The 19,220-nt window shown below is 48.7% G+C and overlaps 1 protein-coding gene across 5 annotated transcripts in view; it reads left to right on the forward strand.

Annotated features, from left to right (window-relative positions):
- Positions 1 to 19,220, forward strand: part of LOC129714660 (sodium channel protein type 8 subunit alpha-like) — a 138,372-nt gene that overhangs the window by 103,907 nt on the left and 15,245 nt on the right. For 3 of the 5 annotated variants that reach the window (XM_055664393.1, XM_055664388.1, XM_055664389.1), the window contains 6 exons: positions 737 to 1,093; positions 2,379 to 2,849; positions 4,111 to 4,231; positions 5,878 to 6,032; positions 7,411 to 7,584; positions 12,695 to 12,817. In XM_055664393.1, coding sequence (XP_055520368.1) covers positions 737 to 1,093; positions 2,379 to 2,849; positions 4,111 to 4,231; positions 5,878 to 6,032; positions 7,411 to 7,584; positions 12,695 to 12,817 — 1,401 coding nt within the window. The remainder of the gene's footprint in view (positions 1 to 736; positions 1,094 to 2,378; positions 2,850 to 4,110; positions 4,232 to 5,877; positions 6,033 to 7,410; positions 7,585 to 12,694; positions 12,818 to 19,220) is intronic. The other 2 variants (XM_055664390.1, XM_055664391.1) reach the window with 1 other exon arrangement.

The following is a 19,220-nucleotide window of genomic DNA, read 5'->3' on the forward strand; positions in this document are numbered from 1 at the left end:
TATGGGGCGAAAGCAGGAACGGGGAACTGACTTTCGATGTGTAGAAAAGAACTGCAGGTGCTGGTTTAAATCGACGGTAGGCACAAAATGCTGGAGTAACTCAGCGGGACAGGCAGCATCTCTGGAGGGAAGGAATGGGTGACGCTTCGGGTCAAGACCCTTCTTCAGAGTGAAGAAAGGCTGAGACCCTTCTTCAGACGGACATCACTCTGAAGAAGGGTCTCAACCCGAAACGTCACCCATTCCTTCCCTCCAGACATGCTGCCTGTCCCGCTGAGTTGCTCCAGCATTTTGTGCCGGCCTACTGATTGTGGATGAGCAGCCGTGATCGTATTGAATGGCGGCGCTGGCTCCAAGGGCCGAATGGCCTCTACTCCTGTTTAAGAGGGAACTGCAGATGCTGGAGAATCGAAGGTTACACAAAAAAGCTGGAGAAACTCAGCGGGTGCAGCAGCATCTATGGAGCGAAGGAAATGGGCAACGTTTCGGGCCGAAACCCTTCTTCAGACCCGAAATCCTGAAGGAAATAGGCAACGTTTCGTGCCGAAACCCTTCCGGGTTTCGGCCCGAAACGTTGCCTATTTCCTTCGCTCCATAGATGCTGCTGCACCCGCTGAGTTTCTCCAGCTTTTTTGTGTAACCTTCGGCCTCTACTCCTGCACCTATTGTGGATGTTTCTGATTGAAATCGCTCTCCCCCGTTTGTTGACCCGAGAAATCCCCCGCTTGTCTTCCAGTTGCGAGTCTTCAAATTGGCAAAGTCGTGGCCCACGCTGAACATGTTGATTAAGATCATCGGCAACTCTGTGGGCGCTCTGGGTAACCTGACCCTGGTCTTGGCGATCATTGTCTTCATCTTTGCCGTGGTGGGCATGCAGCTGTTCGGCAAGAGCTACAAGGACTGTGTCTGTAAGATCAACAAGGACTGCATCTTGCCGCGCTGGCACATGCACGACTTCTTCCACTCCTTCCTCATCGTCTTCCGCGTCCTGTGCGGCGAATGGATTGAGACGATGTGGGACTGCATGGAGGTCGCGGGCCAGAGCATGTGTCTCGTCGTATTCATGATGGTCATGGTGATTGGCAATCTTGTGGTAAGCCCATGTCTCCGAACGTTAATCTTAATTCCGAGCTACAGCGGAAACAGGCCCTTTGAGTCCGCGCCGACCAGCGATCCCCGCACACTAGCACCATCCTACACACACTTCCTTCGATTTTCCAGCATCTGCACAGTTCCTTCTTGAACATGTACCTGTTTCTTAAACGTTGGGATGGTCCCAGCCTCAACTACCACCTCCGGCAGCTCGTTCCGTACACCCACCATCCTAACCCGGGTCTCTGGCACTGCGCCACCACACTTCTTTGTTGAAGCAGTCGCAAACTACAGCGCCAGAGACTCCGGTACTGTCTGTGTGGAGTTTGCACGTTCTCCCCGTGACCTGTGTGGGCTTCCTCTGGGTGCTCCGGTTTCCTCCCACATCCCTAAGACGTGCGGGTTTGTAAATTGATCGGCCCCTCTGTACATTGCCCCCCCTTGTGTGTCGGGAGTGGATGAGAAACATAGAAACATGGAAAATAGGTGCAGGAGTAGAGGCCATTCGGCCCTTCGAGCCTGCACCATTCGCCATTCAATATGATCATGGCTGATCATCCAACTCAGTATCCTGTATCTGCCTTCTCTCCATACCCCCTGATCCCTTTAGCCACAAGGGCCACATCTAACTCCCTCTTAAATATAGCCAATGAACTGTGTGGCCTCAACTACCTTCTGTGGCAGAGAATTCCACAGATTCACCACTCTCTGTGTGTGAAAAGAAATGTTTTTCTCATCTCGGTCCTAAAAGATTTCCCCCTTATCCTTAAACTGTGTGTGTGGCCCCTTGTTCTGGACTTCCCCAACATCGGGAATAATCTTCCTGCATCTAGCCTGTCCAACCCCTTAAGAATTTTATAAGTTTCTATAAGATCCCCCCTCAATCTTCTAAATTCTAACTCCAGCCTACTCAACCTCTTCCTATAGCTCACACCCTCTAGTCCTGGCAACATCTTAGTAAATCTTCTCCGAACCCTTTCCAGCTTGACAACATCTTTCTAAATTCTAGCGAGTACAAGAGACTCTGTGCGTCTGTCTACCCGATCTATTCCTCTGGTGATTTTGTACACCTCTATAAGATCCACCCCTCATCCTCCTGCGCTCCATGGAATAGAGTCCCAGCCCTTTGCCCCAACCTCTCCCTGTAGCCCAGACCCTCGAGTCCCGGCAACATCCTCGTAAATCGTTTCCGAGCCCTCTGAATTTTGGGTCCCATCTGCGGCGATCTGGAAAGATCGCGGTGGCCGTTCTCGTGCATCCCGCGTTCTAAATGCCGTTGTCTCTAGGTGCTGAACCTGTTCCTGGCCCTGCTGCTGAGCTCGTTCAGCGCGGACAATTTGGCGGCGACGGACGACGACGGCGAAATCAACAACCTGCAGCTGTCCATCATCCGGATCAAGAAGGGGATCGCCTTCATGAAGATCTACAGCCACGAGTTTGTCCAGAAGCACTTCAAGAGCAAGGACGCGGACGAGGCCAAGCCGCTGGACGAGCTGATCGACAAGAAGGTGAACTACATCGGCAACCACATGGGCGCCGACATCAACCGCGAGATGGACTACCAGAAGAACGGCAACGGCACCACCAGCGGCATCGGCAGCAGCGTGGAGAAGTACATCATCGACGACGACCACAACTCCTTCATCCACAACCCCAACCTGACCGTCCGGGTCCCCATCGCTGTGGGCGAGTCCGACTTTGAGAACCTCAACACGGAGGACTTCAGCAGCGAATCTGAAGTTGGCGGCAGCAAGGAGGTAGGATGAACCTGGGGACGAGGAAGCACAAAGATGGGCTCCAAATGCTGCAGTAACTCCGTGGGTTGGGCAAACGTTTACCTTCCCGGGCCCATGCCAGTCTCTTGTTGGATGTCGAGAGGACGTTTCTCCCAATGGGAGAGTCTAGGATTAGAGGGCGCAGCCTCTGAATTAAAGGGCGTTCATTTAGAAAGATGAGGAGGAATTTCTTTGTGAAAGGCCTGGATGGAGTGGATGTGGAGAGGACGTTCCTCCCAATGGGGGAGTCTAGGATTAGAGGGCACAGCCTCTGAATTAAAGGGCGTTCATTTAGAAAGATGAGGAGGAATTTCTTTGTGAAAGGCCTGGATAGAGTGGATGTGGAGAGGATGTTTCTCCCAGTGGGAGAGTCTAGGATTAGAGGGCGCAGACTCAGAATTAAAGGACGTTGGAAGTTGAGAAGGAATTTCTTTAGTCAGAGGGTGGTGAATCTGTGGGATTCTTTGCCACAGACGGCGGTGGAGGCCACAAGTCAGAGGATATATTTAAGGTGGAGATTGACAGGTTCTTGATTAGCACGGGTGTCGGGTGTTATGGGGAGAAGGCAGGAGAATGGGGTTGGGAGAGAGAGAGAGAGAGATAGATCAGCCATGATTGGATGGTGGAGTAGACTTGATGGGCCGAATGGCCTAATTCTGCTCCTGTCACTTATGACCTTTCATCCTTGGCTTTTTTCCAACCGCCTGCCTATCAAAACCCCCTCACCTGTGTTTACCTATTCCTGGCGATGCTCTGTCCTGCCCCTCCCCCTCCCACAAGGTCATGAGGTCATCTCTGCGCCCTTTCCAGCTTAATCCTTTCATCTGCAACGGTAGAAAGAGCGGCGCGGTGGCGCAGCGGGTAGAGTTGCCGCCTCACAGCGCCAGAGACCCGGGTTCCATCCTGACTACGGGCGCTGCCTGTGCGGAGTTTGCACGTTCTCTCCCCGTGACCTGCGTGGGTTTTCTCCGGGTGCTCTGTTTTCCTCCCGCGTTCCAAAGACGTGCAGGTTTGTAGGCTAATTGGCTTGATATCAATCTAGTGCGTTGTGTAAGATGATGTTCGTGATCGGTTGATGACCGGTGCAAAATGGTGCGGTAACTCCGGCAGTCTGGCAGCATCTCTGGAGCGCAAGGGTAGTCGGCGTTTTGGGTCGGGACTCTTTGACTGGCCAACAGTGTCTGTGGCGGCACCCATTCATTGTGAAATGGCTGTTGATCTGGTTCTTTCTTGGTCCTTGCAGAAGCTGGACGACACAAGCTCATCGGAAGGAAGTACCATCGACATTAAGCCTGAAGGGGACGAAGGACCACCAGTGGAACAGCCCGAAGAGTACCTGGACCCTGAGGCCTGTTTCACGGATGGTACGCACAGAATGGACAACCTCGATAACTCATCGACAGCTTCATTGCAACTGCTGGGAGGAATGGATTTTGCAATCTGTCTGCAGGACAGCCTAGCTCATCCTCCCTCATGTCCACAATACACACACACACACACACACAAACATGTTCCCGATGTTGGGGGAGTCCAGAACCAGGGGCCACACACACAGTTTAAGAATAAGGGGCCGGCCATTTAGGACTGAGATGAGGAAAAACTTCTTCACCCAGAGAGCTGTGAATCTGCGGAATTCTCTGCCACAGAAGGCAGTGGAGGCCAATTCACTGGATGCTTTCAAGAGAGAGTTAGATTTCGCTCTTAGGGCTAACGGAATCGAGGGATATGGGGAGAAACAGGAACGGGGAACTGATTGGGGATGATCAGCCATGATCGTATTGAATGGCGGTGCTGGCTCGAAGGGCCGAATGGCCTCTACTCCTGCACCTATTTTCTGTGTTTCTATATTCAATTGTGATACTTCAAGTGTAGGGAAGGAACTGCAGATGCTGGATTAAACCCGGGATGGACAGAAAAAGATGGAGTAACTCAGCAGGTCAGACAGCATCTATGGAGAGAAGGAATGGGTCTGAAGAAGGGTCTCGACCTGAAACGTCACCCATTCCCTTCCCTCCAGAGATGCTGCCCGTCCCGCTGAGTGACTCCAGCATTCTGTGTCTATCTTCGGTTGAAACCAGCATGTGCACGTTGTATCACTGCGGTATTCATAGCAGAAAGATTTGAGTCTAGGAGCAGGGAGGTTCTACTGCAGTTGTACAGGGTCTTGGTGAGACCACACCTGGAGTATTGCGTACAGTTTTGGTCTCCTAATCTGAGGAAAGACATTCTTGTCATAGAGGGAGTACAGAGAAGGTTCACCAGACTGATTCCTGGGATGTCAGGACTTTCATATGAAGAAAGACTGGATAGACTTGGTTTGTACTCGCTAGAATTTAGAAGATTGAGGGGGGATCTTATAGAAACTTACAAAATTCTTAAGGGGTTGGACAGGCTAGATGCAGGAAGATTGTTCCCGATGTTGGGGAAGTCCAGAACAAGGGGCCACACACACACAGTTTAAGGATAAGAGACAGGTGAATTGATCATGGGGAACAAGGACATGGCAGACCAATTGAATAACTACTTTGGTTCTGTTTTCACTAAGGAAGACATAAATAATCCAGGCTAGATGCAGGAAGATTGTTCCCGATGTTGGGGAAGTCCAGAACAAGGGGTCATAGTTTAAGAATAAGGGGGAAATCTTTTCGAACCGAGATGAGGAAAACATTTTTCACACGGAGAGTGGTGAATCGTTGGAATTCTCTGCCGCAGAAAGTAGTTGAGGCCACACAGTTCATTGGCTATATTTAAGAGGGAGTTAGATGTGGCCCTTGTGGCTAAAGGGATCAGGGGGTATGGAGAGAAGGCAGGGATGGGATACTGAGTTGGATGATCAGCCATGATCATATTGAATGGCGAATGGTGCAGGCTCGAAGGGCCGAACGCTCCAGCACGTTGTGTCTCAATATGAACACGTTTTTTTCTTTCGTTTTGTGGCTGTCCGCCAATGAATTGGTCAGTAACTCAGCCCAGTGCTCTGAAAGGCCTCTCTGGTTTGTGTTCTCTCCAGGTTGTGTGGCTCGCTTTAAGTGCTGCCAGGTTAGCATCGAGGAAGGCTGGGGCAAGCCATGGTGGACTCTACGAAAGACCTGCTTTTTGATAGTGGAGCACAACTGGTTCGAAACCTTCATCGTTTTTATGATTCTGCTCAGTAGCGGTGCGCTGGTGAGTTCTGGTGAACCGAAGTCTTATTACCTATCAGCGCGGTGGTGCGTGCCAGTCTCGGGCTGAACGCCATCTCTGTTTCCTTTCCGCCACCATATCCACGTGCTTTGCTTCCCCCCCCCGAAGGTGTTTGATGGACGGGGCAGCTGTCTGAAGAAGGGTCCCGACCCGAAACATCAACCCATTCCTTCTCTCCAGAGACGCTGCCAGTCCCGCTGAGTTACTCCAGCATTTTGTGTGTCTCTCATGCTCAACATCACTGCATTTACCACTAATGTATCTGGGGTAAAAATTGATTATTTTTTTCCCCCACCTCAAACTTGACCTCCTTGGTTAGGTTTAGTCTGTGATACGTCACCTATCCATGTTCTCCACAGATGCTGCCTGACCCGCTGAGTTACTCCAGTCTGTGAAACGTCACCTATCCATGTTCTCCACGGATGCTGCCTGACCCGCTGAGTTACTCCAGCACTCTGTGAAAGGTCACCTGTTCTCCACAGATGCTGCCTACTCCAGCACTCTGTGAAACGTCACCTATCCATGTTCTCCACAGATGCTGCCTGACCCGCTGAGTTACTCCAGCACTCTGTGAAACGTCACCTATCCATGTTCTCCACAGATGCTGCCTGACCCGCTGACTCCAGCACTCTGTGAAACGTCACCTATCCATGTTCTCCACAGATGCTGCCTGACCCGCTGAGTTACTCCAGCACTCTGTGAAACGTCACCTATCCATGTTCTCCACAGATGCTGCCTGACCCGCTGAGTTACTCCAGCACTCTGTGAAACGTCACCTATCCATGTTCTCCACAGATGCTGCCTGACCCGCTGAGTTACTCCAGCACTCTGTGAAACGTCACCTTTCCATGTTCTCCACAGATGCTGCCTGACCCGCTGAGTTACTTCAGCACTTTGTGTCTTTTTTAGCTGAGTACGGAAATGAGCAAACTGTGTGAAGCCACACTTTTAGTACTTGTGATCTTAAAAGGAATTCATTTTTAAAAAAGAAACATATATTGTTTGATGAATTGGTGCGGCACGGTGGTGCAGCGGTAGAGTTGCTGCCTCACGGCGCCAGAGACCTGGGTTCGATCCTGATTGTGGGTGCTGTCTGTACGGAGTTTGCACGTTCTCCCCGTGACCTGCGTGGGTTTTCTCCGGGAGCTCCGGTTTCCTCCCACACTCCAAAGACGTGCCGGTTTGTACATTATTTGGCTTGTTATAAGTGTAAAGAAATGGTCCCTAATGTGTGTGTGTGTGTGTGTGTGTGTGTGTGGGATAGTGTTAGTGCGCGGGGATCGCTGGTCGGAAAGGACTCGGTGGGCCGAAGGGCCTGTTTCCGTGCTGTATCTCTAAACTCGACTATTTGTGTTTTTAGGCCTTTGAAGATATTTACATCGAACAGCGGAAGACAATTCGAATCATCCTGGAGTATGCCGACCAGATCTTCACGTATATCTTTATCCTTGAGATGTTGCTGAAATGGGTGGCCTATGGATTTCAAAAGTACTTCACCAATGCGTGGTGCTGGCTGGACTTCCTCATTGTGGATGTATGTATTGATTCTTCTTCTCTTTAGCATTGGAGGGATTTGCAGTTCCCATTTGGTGAAATGTGGGGCCGTGGAATGTCAGATGGCGAAAGGCCAATTTGTTTAATTGATTAGTGCGGGTGTCAGGGGTTATGGGGAGAAGGCAGGAGAATGGGGTTGGGAGGGAGAGATAGATCAGCCACGATTGAATGGCGGAGTAGACTTTGTTGGGCCGAATGGCCAAATTCTGCTCCTATCTTATGTCATCCTAGCAGCAGTGAGAAATAGCACATTCGCCAAAATATACAGTGAGGCCGGTTTTAGAATGAATTGAATGTGGTTATGGGGGCAGGCTGTGTTAATGAGGGATTAATTGATTGCCAATTGTATTGATGTTCTAAATCTTAACAAAGGGTTTTTATCGTGAATAAGTTGTGAGAAGAATGTCTGAGTCTCTGTTCCGTTTACATTCTCCGCACGTGATCCTTTGGGCTGAAGAGAGGCCATTTTGTCCCATAACCGACATATGAGGCCTTGGTCACCATTATATAATTTTGTCTTTTTGTCTTTGTGTCAAACATATTCTCAATTTAAGTATTTTTAAAAGGTTAAAATAACTTATACGAACAATCTCGGCAGCTTCTGTGACTGACGGACATTATTGAGGAATATCGTTTGAGGATGCAATACTTTGACTTGTCATTTTTGCAGAAACTGAAGTCAATTGTTGATTGGTGTGTGTAAAAGTACCGGTTTGTATTTTATTGTGTCGAGGTAAAATGAGGCTTCGCAAAGTCTACTAACGACCTTTTCCTCCATTTTCTCTCATCAAAGCCTTTGAATGCTTGTCAACAGAATGTGTGTTGAATTACGAATGTAATCATCTTGTATTTTGATTCCGCCACCCAAGGCGCACACAGCCTTTCGATTTAGCTCCCGACGGTTCGGAAGATGTCCGTACCGTACGCAACCTGTTAACGATGGCGGCCATGTTTTTGTTACCGCTGCTTTGCTCTTGAGCGCTTGCTCGGAAAAACGTGATGTTGATTTGGAGGTGTAGAACTGAAATTTTAACCATGACTCCAACAGACCTGAAGTGGTCTGTGCATACCTACAAGGCCCGCTGTCCCTTGTATCTGTCAGAAGATGCATTTCAGTAACTGCAGTCAATGTTAAACGTCTGACAGGCACCTTGTACCACGGGGATAACTGATGAGGACATTTTCTTCAAATTAAGTTTTGAAATTGCAAATACCGTTGCCGGAAGTTCTGAAGCCCGCTGTGTCGACTTATGACAACTAAAGTGGTTAACGCCAGAAAACTGGAGTTCCGCATCAATAGATTTGCTATTGAAGATGCTGGCTCAATTCAAAGGGTGACGGGTCTTTGTATAATGCACAATTTCCCGACAGAGTGAGGCTAAACGCAAAATGGAGGAACAGCATCTCATATTTCGCTTGGGCAGCTTACACCCCAGTGGCATGAACATTGATTTCTCCCACTTCAAGTAGCCCCTGGCATTCCCTCTCTCTCCGTCTCTCCTCCACCCAAGTCACACCAGCTTCTCGTTCACACCCAGCAAAACAGCTAACAATGGCCTGTTTCCTTTGTCACTGTGACTTTTGTGCATATCTTTCATTCATTGTTCTTTATCTCTCTACATCACCATCTATATCTCTCGTTTCCCTTATCCCTAACCAGTCTGAAGAAGGGTCTCGACCCAAAACGTCACCCATTCCTTCCTTCTCTCCAGAGACGCTGCCTGTCCCCGCTGAGTTACTCCAGCATGTTGTGTCTATCTTCGGTTTGAGCCAGCATCTGCAGTTCCCTCCTGCGCACTCACTCTGTGTTACTGTAAATGGGCATCAGTGACATTGATAATGACCTTGGCTTCAAGGGCAACGATAGTTGCAATGATCATTTTGAAAGCCGTCGCCCATGGGCGGGGCGGGGGGGGGGGGGGGGGGGGGGCAAGATGGGCGAGAATGGCTGCTCTTGGTATCGCGCCCGAGGATTTGAATTTCCTTCGTTGAATTGGTCAGATAAATCCATGCTGATTAACAAGTTCCACACAATCTCATTGACTTTCCTTGCAGAATCTCGGACGATCATCACTTTTGGCTTTACTTTTGGCTTTGGGTGCACTAACCATTGTAAACCGTGAATGTGAGCATGTTTTACATTTCCTCTTGGCTGAAGGTGAACTATAACCTGATGTTTATAACCTCTGTCTCGACATCTTTAATACCTTCCTTTCCCCCCCACCCCCCCCCCCCCCCCCCCATAGAGATGTTTGTTTAGTGCAAATCCTGAACGCAGTGTTAACTCCTGTTTTATTTCCGTTCTAGAAGGCTTCAATTTGTTTCAGTCTGCTGTGTGTCTTTGTAAAGGTTCAACAAAAAAAAATCCAGACCGAATTTTAACGAGATGCTTTTTTACTTCTGCAAAACGCTTCTGAGTACTGAAGACAGATTTTGGCTCAGGGTGTCATTGGTCTCTCTAATCAGGACCCTTTCCTGGGATAATTGTGGGAATAAATTTGGCTTGACACTGCCAGTAATCGCTATTACATAGCTGTTACACTTTTAGTTGTTTGCAGTGATTTGTTTTGGAGACAAAAAGAAACCTTTACTAAAGATACGTGGCTGGGAAGTTGGAAAAAGACTGGTATCCAAGCCCTGTCACAAAAACACACTGGTTCTCTAAATCAATTAAATAGTAACTCTCAATGCTGAGTCCAAAGGCTCAAAATACATGAAGCAAATGTGTTTTATTTTTTCCTAATCAATTCTTCATTGGGGGTCTTGCCTCTATAATGCTGTCTTTAGTGCTCAGATTATCCTCTCTTTGAAAAGAAACCCTGTTTAAAATGAATGAATGAATAAGTTTATTGGCCAAGTATTCACATACAAGGAATTTGCCTTGGTGCTCCGACCCGCAAGTGACCACATGACATACAGTGACAGTTAGGAATGACGCATAAAACATTGAACATTACTCCCAAAGATGGGCGTCTGTCCTTTCCTTGATTTGATACGATAGAACTTTATTTATTTATCCCAGGAGGGAAATTGATAAAGGAACAGACGACTGCTTACAATCGGGCAGCTGAAGAACTGGCTCAGTGTTGAATAAAACATCGTTCGGAAAGCTTGAACTGGGAGAGACACTGAGAGTTACCTCACATTCTTGTCTGATTCATTTGGACTCCCCGCCATGGGTATTGAACAATGGGCCAGTTTAAAATGGCCGACGCAATTAAGCATCTGTTTAGGTGAAAATTACAATCCCATTTTGAGCCAGGTTTAAGCTGCTAAATTGTGCAGAGCAAAGTCGCATAATTTCAATATATTTATAACCACACAATCAGACCGCCAATCATTTTGGTCAGAGCACAAAGGATAAGTAAGTAAGTAAGTAAATGTTATTTAGATAGCACGTTTAAATCAACTCGCTTTGAAACCAAAGTCCTTTACATAGGAGAAATAATTAAGTTTCCATACATCCATAGAAAAATTAAAAAATAAATAAAGATGACACAATACATTATAGAATTCAACATGAACGTTCCCCCCACAACAGAATCAAAATGTTCCACTGTGGGGAAAGGCACTAGAGTTAAGTCCTCTTCCTCTGTGAATCACCCGAGGCCGGGGCCTAGTTGTGGCCTCCACAGCCAGTCCGATGTTTTCAGGCCCTCTTGCCGGGAAGCTGGAACTCCGGCGTTGGGTGAACACGCCCCAGCGGCTTGGAATGTCTGGAGCGGCCGCCATAAGTGACCTGCCCTCCAGAGTGGTGCCGTGAGATCATTTGCATCAATAGACAATAGGTGCAGGAGTAGAGGCCATTCGGCCCTTCGAGCCAGCACCGTGATCACTGTGATCATGGCTGATCATCCCCCAATCAGTACTCCGTTCCTGCCTTCTCCCCCATATCCCCTGACTTCCTTCCTGCACATGCTGACCCGGGAGACTCTACAGTTCTTAATCAACACTGTGTTTAAGAAGGAACTGTGCAGATGCTGGAAAATCGAAGGTAGACAAAAGTGCTGGGGAAACTCAGCGGGTGCAGCAGCATCGATGGAGCGAAGGAAATGGGCAACGTTTCGGGACGAAACCCTTCTTCAGACCCGAAATCCTGAAGGAAATAGGCAACGTTTCGGGACGAAACCCTTCTTCAGACCCGAAATCCTGAAGGAAATAGGCAACGTTTCGGGCCGAAACCCTTCTTCACACCCGAAATCCTGAAGGAATTAGGCAACGTTTCGGGACGAAACCCTTCTTCAGACCCGAAATCCTGAAGGAAATAGGCAACGTTTCGGGACGAAACCCTTCTTCAGACCCGAAATCCTGAAGGAAATAGGCAACGTTTCGGGACGAAACCCTTCCGGGTTTCGTCCCGAAACGTTGCCTATTTCCTTCGCTCCATAGATGCTGCTGCACCCACAGAGTATCTTAATCAACACTCCCTGGGTTGCCCAATTGCTCTACAAATGCACATGTGACAGGCGATTTAAATGTTTAACTGTATTTAAGAATAACATATGACCAAACTGAACACATCACCGAGTGCCATTTGGACTCTCGGGCTGGAAATAATATTTTTCCAAGTTGTGCCTCGTCCTTTCTGCCACCCTTCCCCCTCTCTCCAGCACCTCTGTACATGAGTATACCAGAGGTCAGTCTGATACACAGCACAGTTTTACCTGTATTCTTTTTTATAGGTGCCTTTTATTTGTCCTGGCTTAATTTTCTGGGCTTTTTCCCCCCCCACTTCGCTTGGAACCACACAAAGTGTCGGGCAAGGGTAAGGTTTTATGATCCATCGGGCATTTTTCCTTCCACAGGTTCCCCTTTAGTTGTGTGTGTGTGTGTGTGTGTGTGTGTGTGTGTCCGTGACCCTTCTTTTTCACTTTTTCTTCCGCCTGTTCTATCTTATTGCCTCTACTCAACTGAAGTATTTCCTTCTAGGTCACTGGGATAGAACGTCAGGCAGGGGAACTAGGGTGCTGCCCGCTCCCCAGGTCATCGCAACGAACTTGGGGCCAAAACGTACAATCAGACCACTGTTTCACCAGTGACAGGGCCTTTGCTAACAGTATTGGGAATTTTGCTTTTCTGTTTCTGTATAGGTCTCCCTAGTCAGCCTCGTAGCTAATGCCCTGGGCTACTCCGATCTAGGTGCCATTAAGTCTCTTAGGACACTAAGAGCTCTGAGACCTCTAAGAGCCTTGTCACGATTTGAAGGGATGAGGGTAAGATGCAGGGGTAGCTGTCCTTCTGCATGCATTATGAGAAAACAGTGTAAGCATGCTAGAACTGATCTATACTCTGGGGAGGGGGGGGGGGGGGGGAATCAACCATGACACAGCTGCTGAATTTATCCCCGTGATTTCCCCTCTCCCCCCCCCCCCCCCCCCCCCCCCCCCCACCCTCACCCCCACCCTCACCCCCCCCCCACCCCCCCACCACCACCACCCGCATCCTCTCCTGCAAAGGAGACGCATTAGGCTGCCTCATCACATTAGAATGGCCCAGGTTACCTGCCTCCCTAGAACATACATCAGCTGTTCTCATTTGGCCTGGCTTTCCTTTAGTGTTTAAAGGGGATTCTCCGCTAAAACCGAAACCGAGAATCACCAGGCGCAAGAGATGCACGGCCTGCGGCGTATGTTCGACAAACAGAAAACGGTTCGAGGGGGGGAGGGGCGATCGATGAAAATTGGAAACTGGGGTGGGGAGCGGGACAAACGTCAGACTTGATTGGTTTCGTGAAATGAGACGAGTTTTACCTCAGACTTTCGCCTTTTCTTGCGTGCAAATTTAAATTACAAATTGGGCTCGTGATCGAAGGAATATATCGCTCAGCTGTCGAAATATGTACATGCTTGGCGTTCATCCCCTTGAATCTGGTTGTTCTCAATCCAGTCTAACGGAGACTGGAGGCCTTGTCTGATAGCTTTTCCCTCCCACCTCCTCCCTTCTTTTACACCACGCTGTACCCCCCCTGTTGTGTCACCTTACAACAATGTGATCACTAATCAAGCATTGCGCTGAACGGGTTTGATGCCATCATAGCAGTTGAATGATTTGAACTAATGACGTGTGGGATAAGCCTCACTGCTGTTTGATTGCGTGGAATCCATATTGAATAATTGGCTCAAATGAATTGGGGGAAAAAGGCCGCACAAATTGCAATACCTTTTTTTTGGGTGGAGTCAAATTTCGAACGCAGAGCTTCCAAATACCCATTAAGGTGGTTGTGGTGGGTTGGGGGAGGGGAATGAGGGGGTTAGAGATGGGGATGCAATGCAAAGTCACAGTTTTTCCCCAGTATTGCATTCCCTTGAGACCTGGAGCGCGGACCGGACTTTTGAAAATGGCGCCAAAAAACATGAGGTCTTGGTGGACTAAATCTGTACACTTTGCTAAGCGGGGATTGTGCTTGGGTACTGGCCTGTGCGGTGAAGTCCAGTCTTTACTGGGACCGTTGGTAAGAAAAGAATCCCATGGATTGTTTGCACAACCATTGAATCACCCCCATCGGTCACTAGGTTAGAGTGCAGCAATTGTTTTCAGGGTGAGTTCCATGCAGGGTGGGTTCCAATTGGTCTCCTAATTTGAGGAAGGACATTCTTGCTATTGAGGGAGTGCAGCGTAGATTAATTCCCAGGATGGTGGGACTGACATATGATGAAAGAATGGGTTGACTGGGCTTGTATTCGCTGGAATTTAGAAGGATGAGAGGGTATCTTGTAAAAACATGTCAAATTCTTAAGGGATTAGGCAGGCTAGATGCAGGAAGATTGTTCCCGATGTTGGGGAAGTCCAGAACCAGGGATCACAGTTTAAGAATAAGGGGTGGGCCATTGAGATGAGGAAACACTTCTTCACCCAAAGAGTTGTGAGTGTGGAATTCTCTGCCACAGAAAGCCGTGGAGGCCAATTCACTGGATCTTTTCAAGGGAGATTTAGATCTTGGGGCTAACTGAATCGAGGGATATGGGGAGAAAGCAGGAAAGGGGTACTGCTTTTGGATAATCAGCCATGATCATATTGAATGGCGGTGCTGGCTCGAAGGGCCGAATGGCCTACTCCTGCACCTGTTTCTACATTTAATAACTGAGTTGTTGCCTGCCCTGGGAGCGGGGCGGCGTGGTTAGTCACATTAGTGTGTCTGACACCTCGTAAGCATCAGACACGCAGCTGAACCACACAACACCAGGACTAGTGTAGATGGGACATTGTTGGCAAGTTGGGCCGAAGGGCCTGTTTCCACGCTGTAACTCAGCGGGACAGGCAGCATCTCTGGAGACAAGGAATGGCTGACGTTTCGGGTCTAGACCCTTCTTCAGAATTGAGGAGTTGTGGGAACACTCAATATTGCTTTGTTGGATCTGCCGTCCAGTAAATTCTGGAAATGGATTTTGAATAAAACCTGCCTTGTGACCCGAAGTGGAACTTCTCGGCCAGGTTTCCAAAGTTTCGAGGCCAAGATAAAGGCGATATTCACCGGCGTACTGCAGGCATCTCCCCGTGATAGGCGGGAAGGTCACAAGTTGTCCGAGGCGACGCACTGTTCCACGATCAATAGCCGAACAAATTACCTTGCTCTTAAGTAGCGAAGAATTGGATTCCTGCTCATCTCTGCTTCCATCGCGAGCCCTGAACCTGATGATTAATGGGGCAGACTAATGATCCGAGCAAAAGAGCTTCAGAAATCTAATATGGACACAAAACGCTGGAGTAACTCAGCAGGGACAGGCAGCAACTCTGGAGAGAAGGAATGGGTGACGTTTTGGGTCGAGACGGTCGTCTGAAGACCCGAAACGTCACCCATTCCTTCTCCAGAGATGCTGCCTGTCCCTGCTGAGTTACTCCAGCATTTGGTGTCTTTCTTCGGTTTAAACTAGCACCTGCAGTTCGTTCCTGCACATTTGGAAATCTAATGCTTCGTTGCTTATTTGAAGGGCAAGTTGGGGAATGAACGGTCAGCGTTCGAAACGTCAGAAAGAACGAGTGTAGAAGTTGGGAGGTCATGTTACAGTTGTATACGACACTGGTGAGACCGCATTTACAGTATTGTATTCAGTTCTGGGCACCATGTTATAGGAAAGATTCACCCACACGCCCGCACGTCTTTTGGAGTGTGGGAGGAAACCGGAGCACCCGGAGGAAACCCACGCAGGTCACGGGGAGAACGTGCAAACTCCACACACGTACACGTACACACACACACACACACACACACACACACACACACACACACACACACACACACACACACACACACACACACACACACACACACACACACACACACACACACACACACACACAGCACCCGAGGTCAGGATCAAACCCGGGTCTCTGGCGCCGTGAGGCAGCAGCTCCACCCGCTGCGCCACTACCTGACCCCTCGATCATTTTGCACCTTTGAATGTTTTTTTGATAAACCTACTCAGTGCAGATTTGGACGCAACAAACTTGGGTGAATTGACTTTGACTTGGTTGCTTTCACCATTCATATTTGCTGGCTGCAAGGAGGTGCAGTATATCAACACAGTTTGTTCTATCAAACGTATCCAGAGGGGAAATGATAGCTCTGGTCACTGAAGTAAAACGAGGAAACTCTATTTTACAATTTGCGGTACAAAGGTCAAATGGTTATCTTTGATAATCGTACGTGATCGAATTATTTTTCCCCAAATGACATGAAGTACAAATGTTTTGAGGTGCACTTACAATCAAAGACCCTATAACGGAGCAAGATAGACCACTCCTGCTAAATGCAATGGGGCTGACGTGTAGAACGCAACGGAGCAGAACGTGGGCCTTTTTTTCATCCATTTCAGTAACCCGACCCCACCCGACCCGCAGTGTAATCAGCGTTGCGGGGGAACAGTTTGTGTTGATAAATTATAATTCTGAAAATGAGGAGAAGATTTTTACCAAAGAACTTTGATTTTTACGAGGATGTTTCCGTAACCGGCTTCCGTCTCCGCGCTAGTATCTTTGCTCCGCTACGATGGGATCTTTGGTGCGGAGACGGAAGCCGGTTACGGAAATGGGGCCGAAAATGACACATGAATCTGCCCATGACCGTAGTACGTCTTTTTCGTCGAGTGGTCTATCTTGCTCGCTGTAGGGTCTTTGCTTACAAATGGTGCTTCAGAACTGAATCTGTATCGCACTTAAGTCAGTCGTTTGATCAATTCAGGGGAGGAGCCTTTGAGAAAACGATGACATCAACTCCGTCAGTGAAATGCGCTGATTACCTTCATGTCTGCTTCTTTCTTGCAACGCACATCAACTCTGTCTTGCATATCTGGTCAAGTTCATTTGAGACATTGGGGCGGGCATAGTGGCTTGGAGCACCGCTGTGTTGGTGTAGGGGTGAGAGGGGCCGGGGTTCTCAAAGGTTGCTTTCTCAGCGACACTGCCGAGACCCGATGGAGAGGGCGGGCATCGCCCTGCGGAGGAGGGGTAGGTGTAACACAGTGACAACCATTTGCTTCATAACCATATCCCACCGAGGTACCGTAGCCCCAGTCAATCTCTGCTCTGGAGGACCTGTGGGGCAGGAGGCTCGGAGAGCCAGGCACAGTAGAGTTGCTGCCTTACAGCGCTCACAGAGACCCAAGTTCGATCCTGGGCTCGGCCGCTGTCTGTACGGAGTTTGCACGTTCTCCCCGTGACCTGCGCGATCTTTCTCCGAGATCTTTGCTTTCCTCCCACACTCCAGGTTTGTAGGTTCATTGGCTTGGTATAAATGTAAATTGTCCCTAGTGTGTGTGTAGGATAGTGTTAGTGTGCAGGGATCGCTGGTCGGCACGGACTCGGTGGGCCGAAGGGCCTGTTTCCGCGCTGTATCACTAAACTAAACTAAATTAAACAAACTGAAATTTAGAAGTTCTGAACATCGATTATTAATTGGACGATTTGAAGAACGGCACATCGCATTGGAGTTGGTGGAGGCTCATGGGGTGGATTGATGATCCCAGTTCACCTTTGTGGAGGGAATGACAAGAACAGTTGGGCTCCACGATGGTGGAAGAGTGATGTGGTCACCCTCGTGGTTGCTCAGGAGCTCCGCCTAGTGGCTAGATGTGGAGCAGCAGAGCCTTGGATCTTACCCTCCCGACCACCAACCTCCCCCTCTCTCCCCCCACCCCCACCTCCCTTCCTCACCCTAGTCGTCCCACCAGTTCCACTGTTCGCATCCTTGCAGCCCTCTCCTTAGCACATCTTCCCCAGCCAACAATGGACCATTGTGGGCTCCACCCATCCTGAGGTCATCCGTTGCCGGCCCTGGTTTGTTCTGGCCTTTCCTCCCATCCTGTTTATGTTCCCCTACACCCACCTCACCACCTCCACAAGCACTGAAGAAAGGTCCCGACCCGAAACGTCACCTATCCATGTTCTCCACAGATGCTGCCTGACCCTCTGAGTTACTCCAGCACTCTGTGAAACGTCACCTATCCATGTTCTCCACAGATGCTGCCTGACCCACTCAGTTATGGTGCAGCAGCATCTATGGAGCTAAGGAAATAGGCAAGGTTTCGGGCCGAAATCCTTCTGGAAATAGGCAACGTTTTGGGCCGAAACCCTTACGGGTTTCGGTGAAACGTCACCTATCCATGTTATCCACAGATGCTGCCTGACCCGCTGAGTTACTCCAGCACTGTGTGAAACGTCACCTATCCATGTTCTCCACAGATGCTGCCTGACCCACTCAGTTATGGTGCAGCAGCATCTATGGAGCTAAGGAAATAGGCAAGGTTTCGGGCCGAAATCCTTCTGGAAATAGGCAACGTTTTGGGCCGAAACCCTTACGGGTTTAGGCCCGAAACGTTGCCTATTTCCTTAGCTCCATAGATGCTGCCTGACCCGCTGAGTTACTCCAGCACTTGGTGTCTATCCAAGATCTTTGACCCTCAAAGGAGAGATTGGGGCATGACCCTAGAGACCACAACTATGCTCTGGTCCTGAAGAGAGAGTTATACTATAGTGTGTGTGTGTGAAACGTATATATATGTATATCCATGTATGTATGTATCCATATATATATGTATGCTGCATATGATATGGGTCGAAGATTATATATCCAGCACGATGGTATATATATCCATAGATCTTATATACCCTATAGAGATAAGGAGATATTGGGGATATATAGAGATATATAGAGACCATAGAGATATAAAGAACTTTATATATCTCTATATCACCGAAGATATATATATATATATATATATCTATATATATATCTATATCTATATCTGCAATTGTTTGTCACTCTGACATTTTGGGTAGGGAGAGAGTTTTTCAATATAACTTCGAGAACAAAAGGTGCAACCTTTCTGCAGTTGGTTTTGAAGCTTGCTTTCACACGGCTGTGCTTTCACCCACTATCCAGCCACATGCATTGCCAAGAGCTTGGGCGGCTTGCAAATGAGTGTGTGCAGGAAACCACAATGAGTTTGCATGCCTGCCTCGACCAGCACCGCAGAATGGCCGCTTCACCAAGACTCGCTTGCAAGACCCGCGCGTTTTAGCCGCCAACTTCGCCGCTCGTAGATCGCGATGGAATCACAGGGTTTAAGCGTGCGAGCTGACCCATTGAAAGAAACCCCCCCCCCCCAAAAAAAATAATCG

Source organism: Leucoraja erinacea, chromosome 40 (assembly GCF_028641065.1).
Source record: "Leucoraja erinacea ecotype New England chromosome 40, Leri_hhj_1, whole genome shotgun sequence".
Taxonomy (NCBI): domain Eukaryota; kingdom Metazoa; phylum Chordata; class Chondrichthyes; order Rajiformes; family Rajidae; genus Leucoraja; species Leucoraja erinaceus.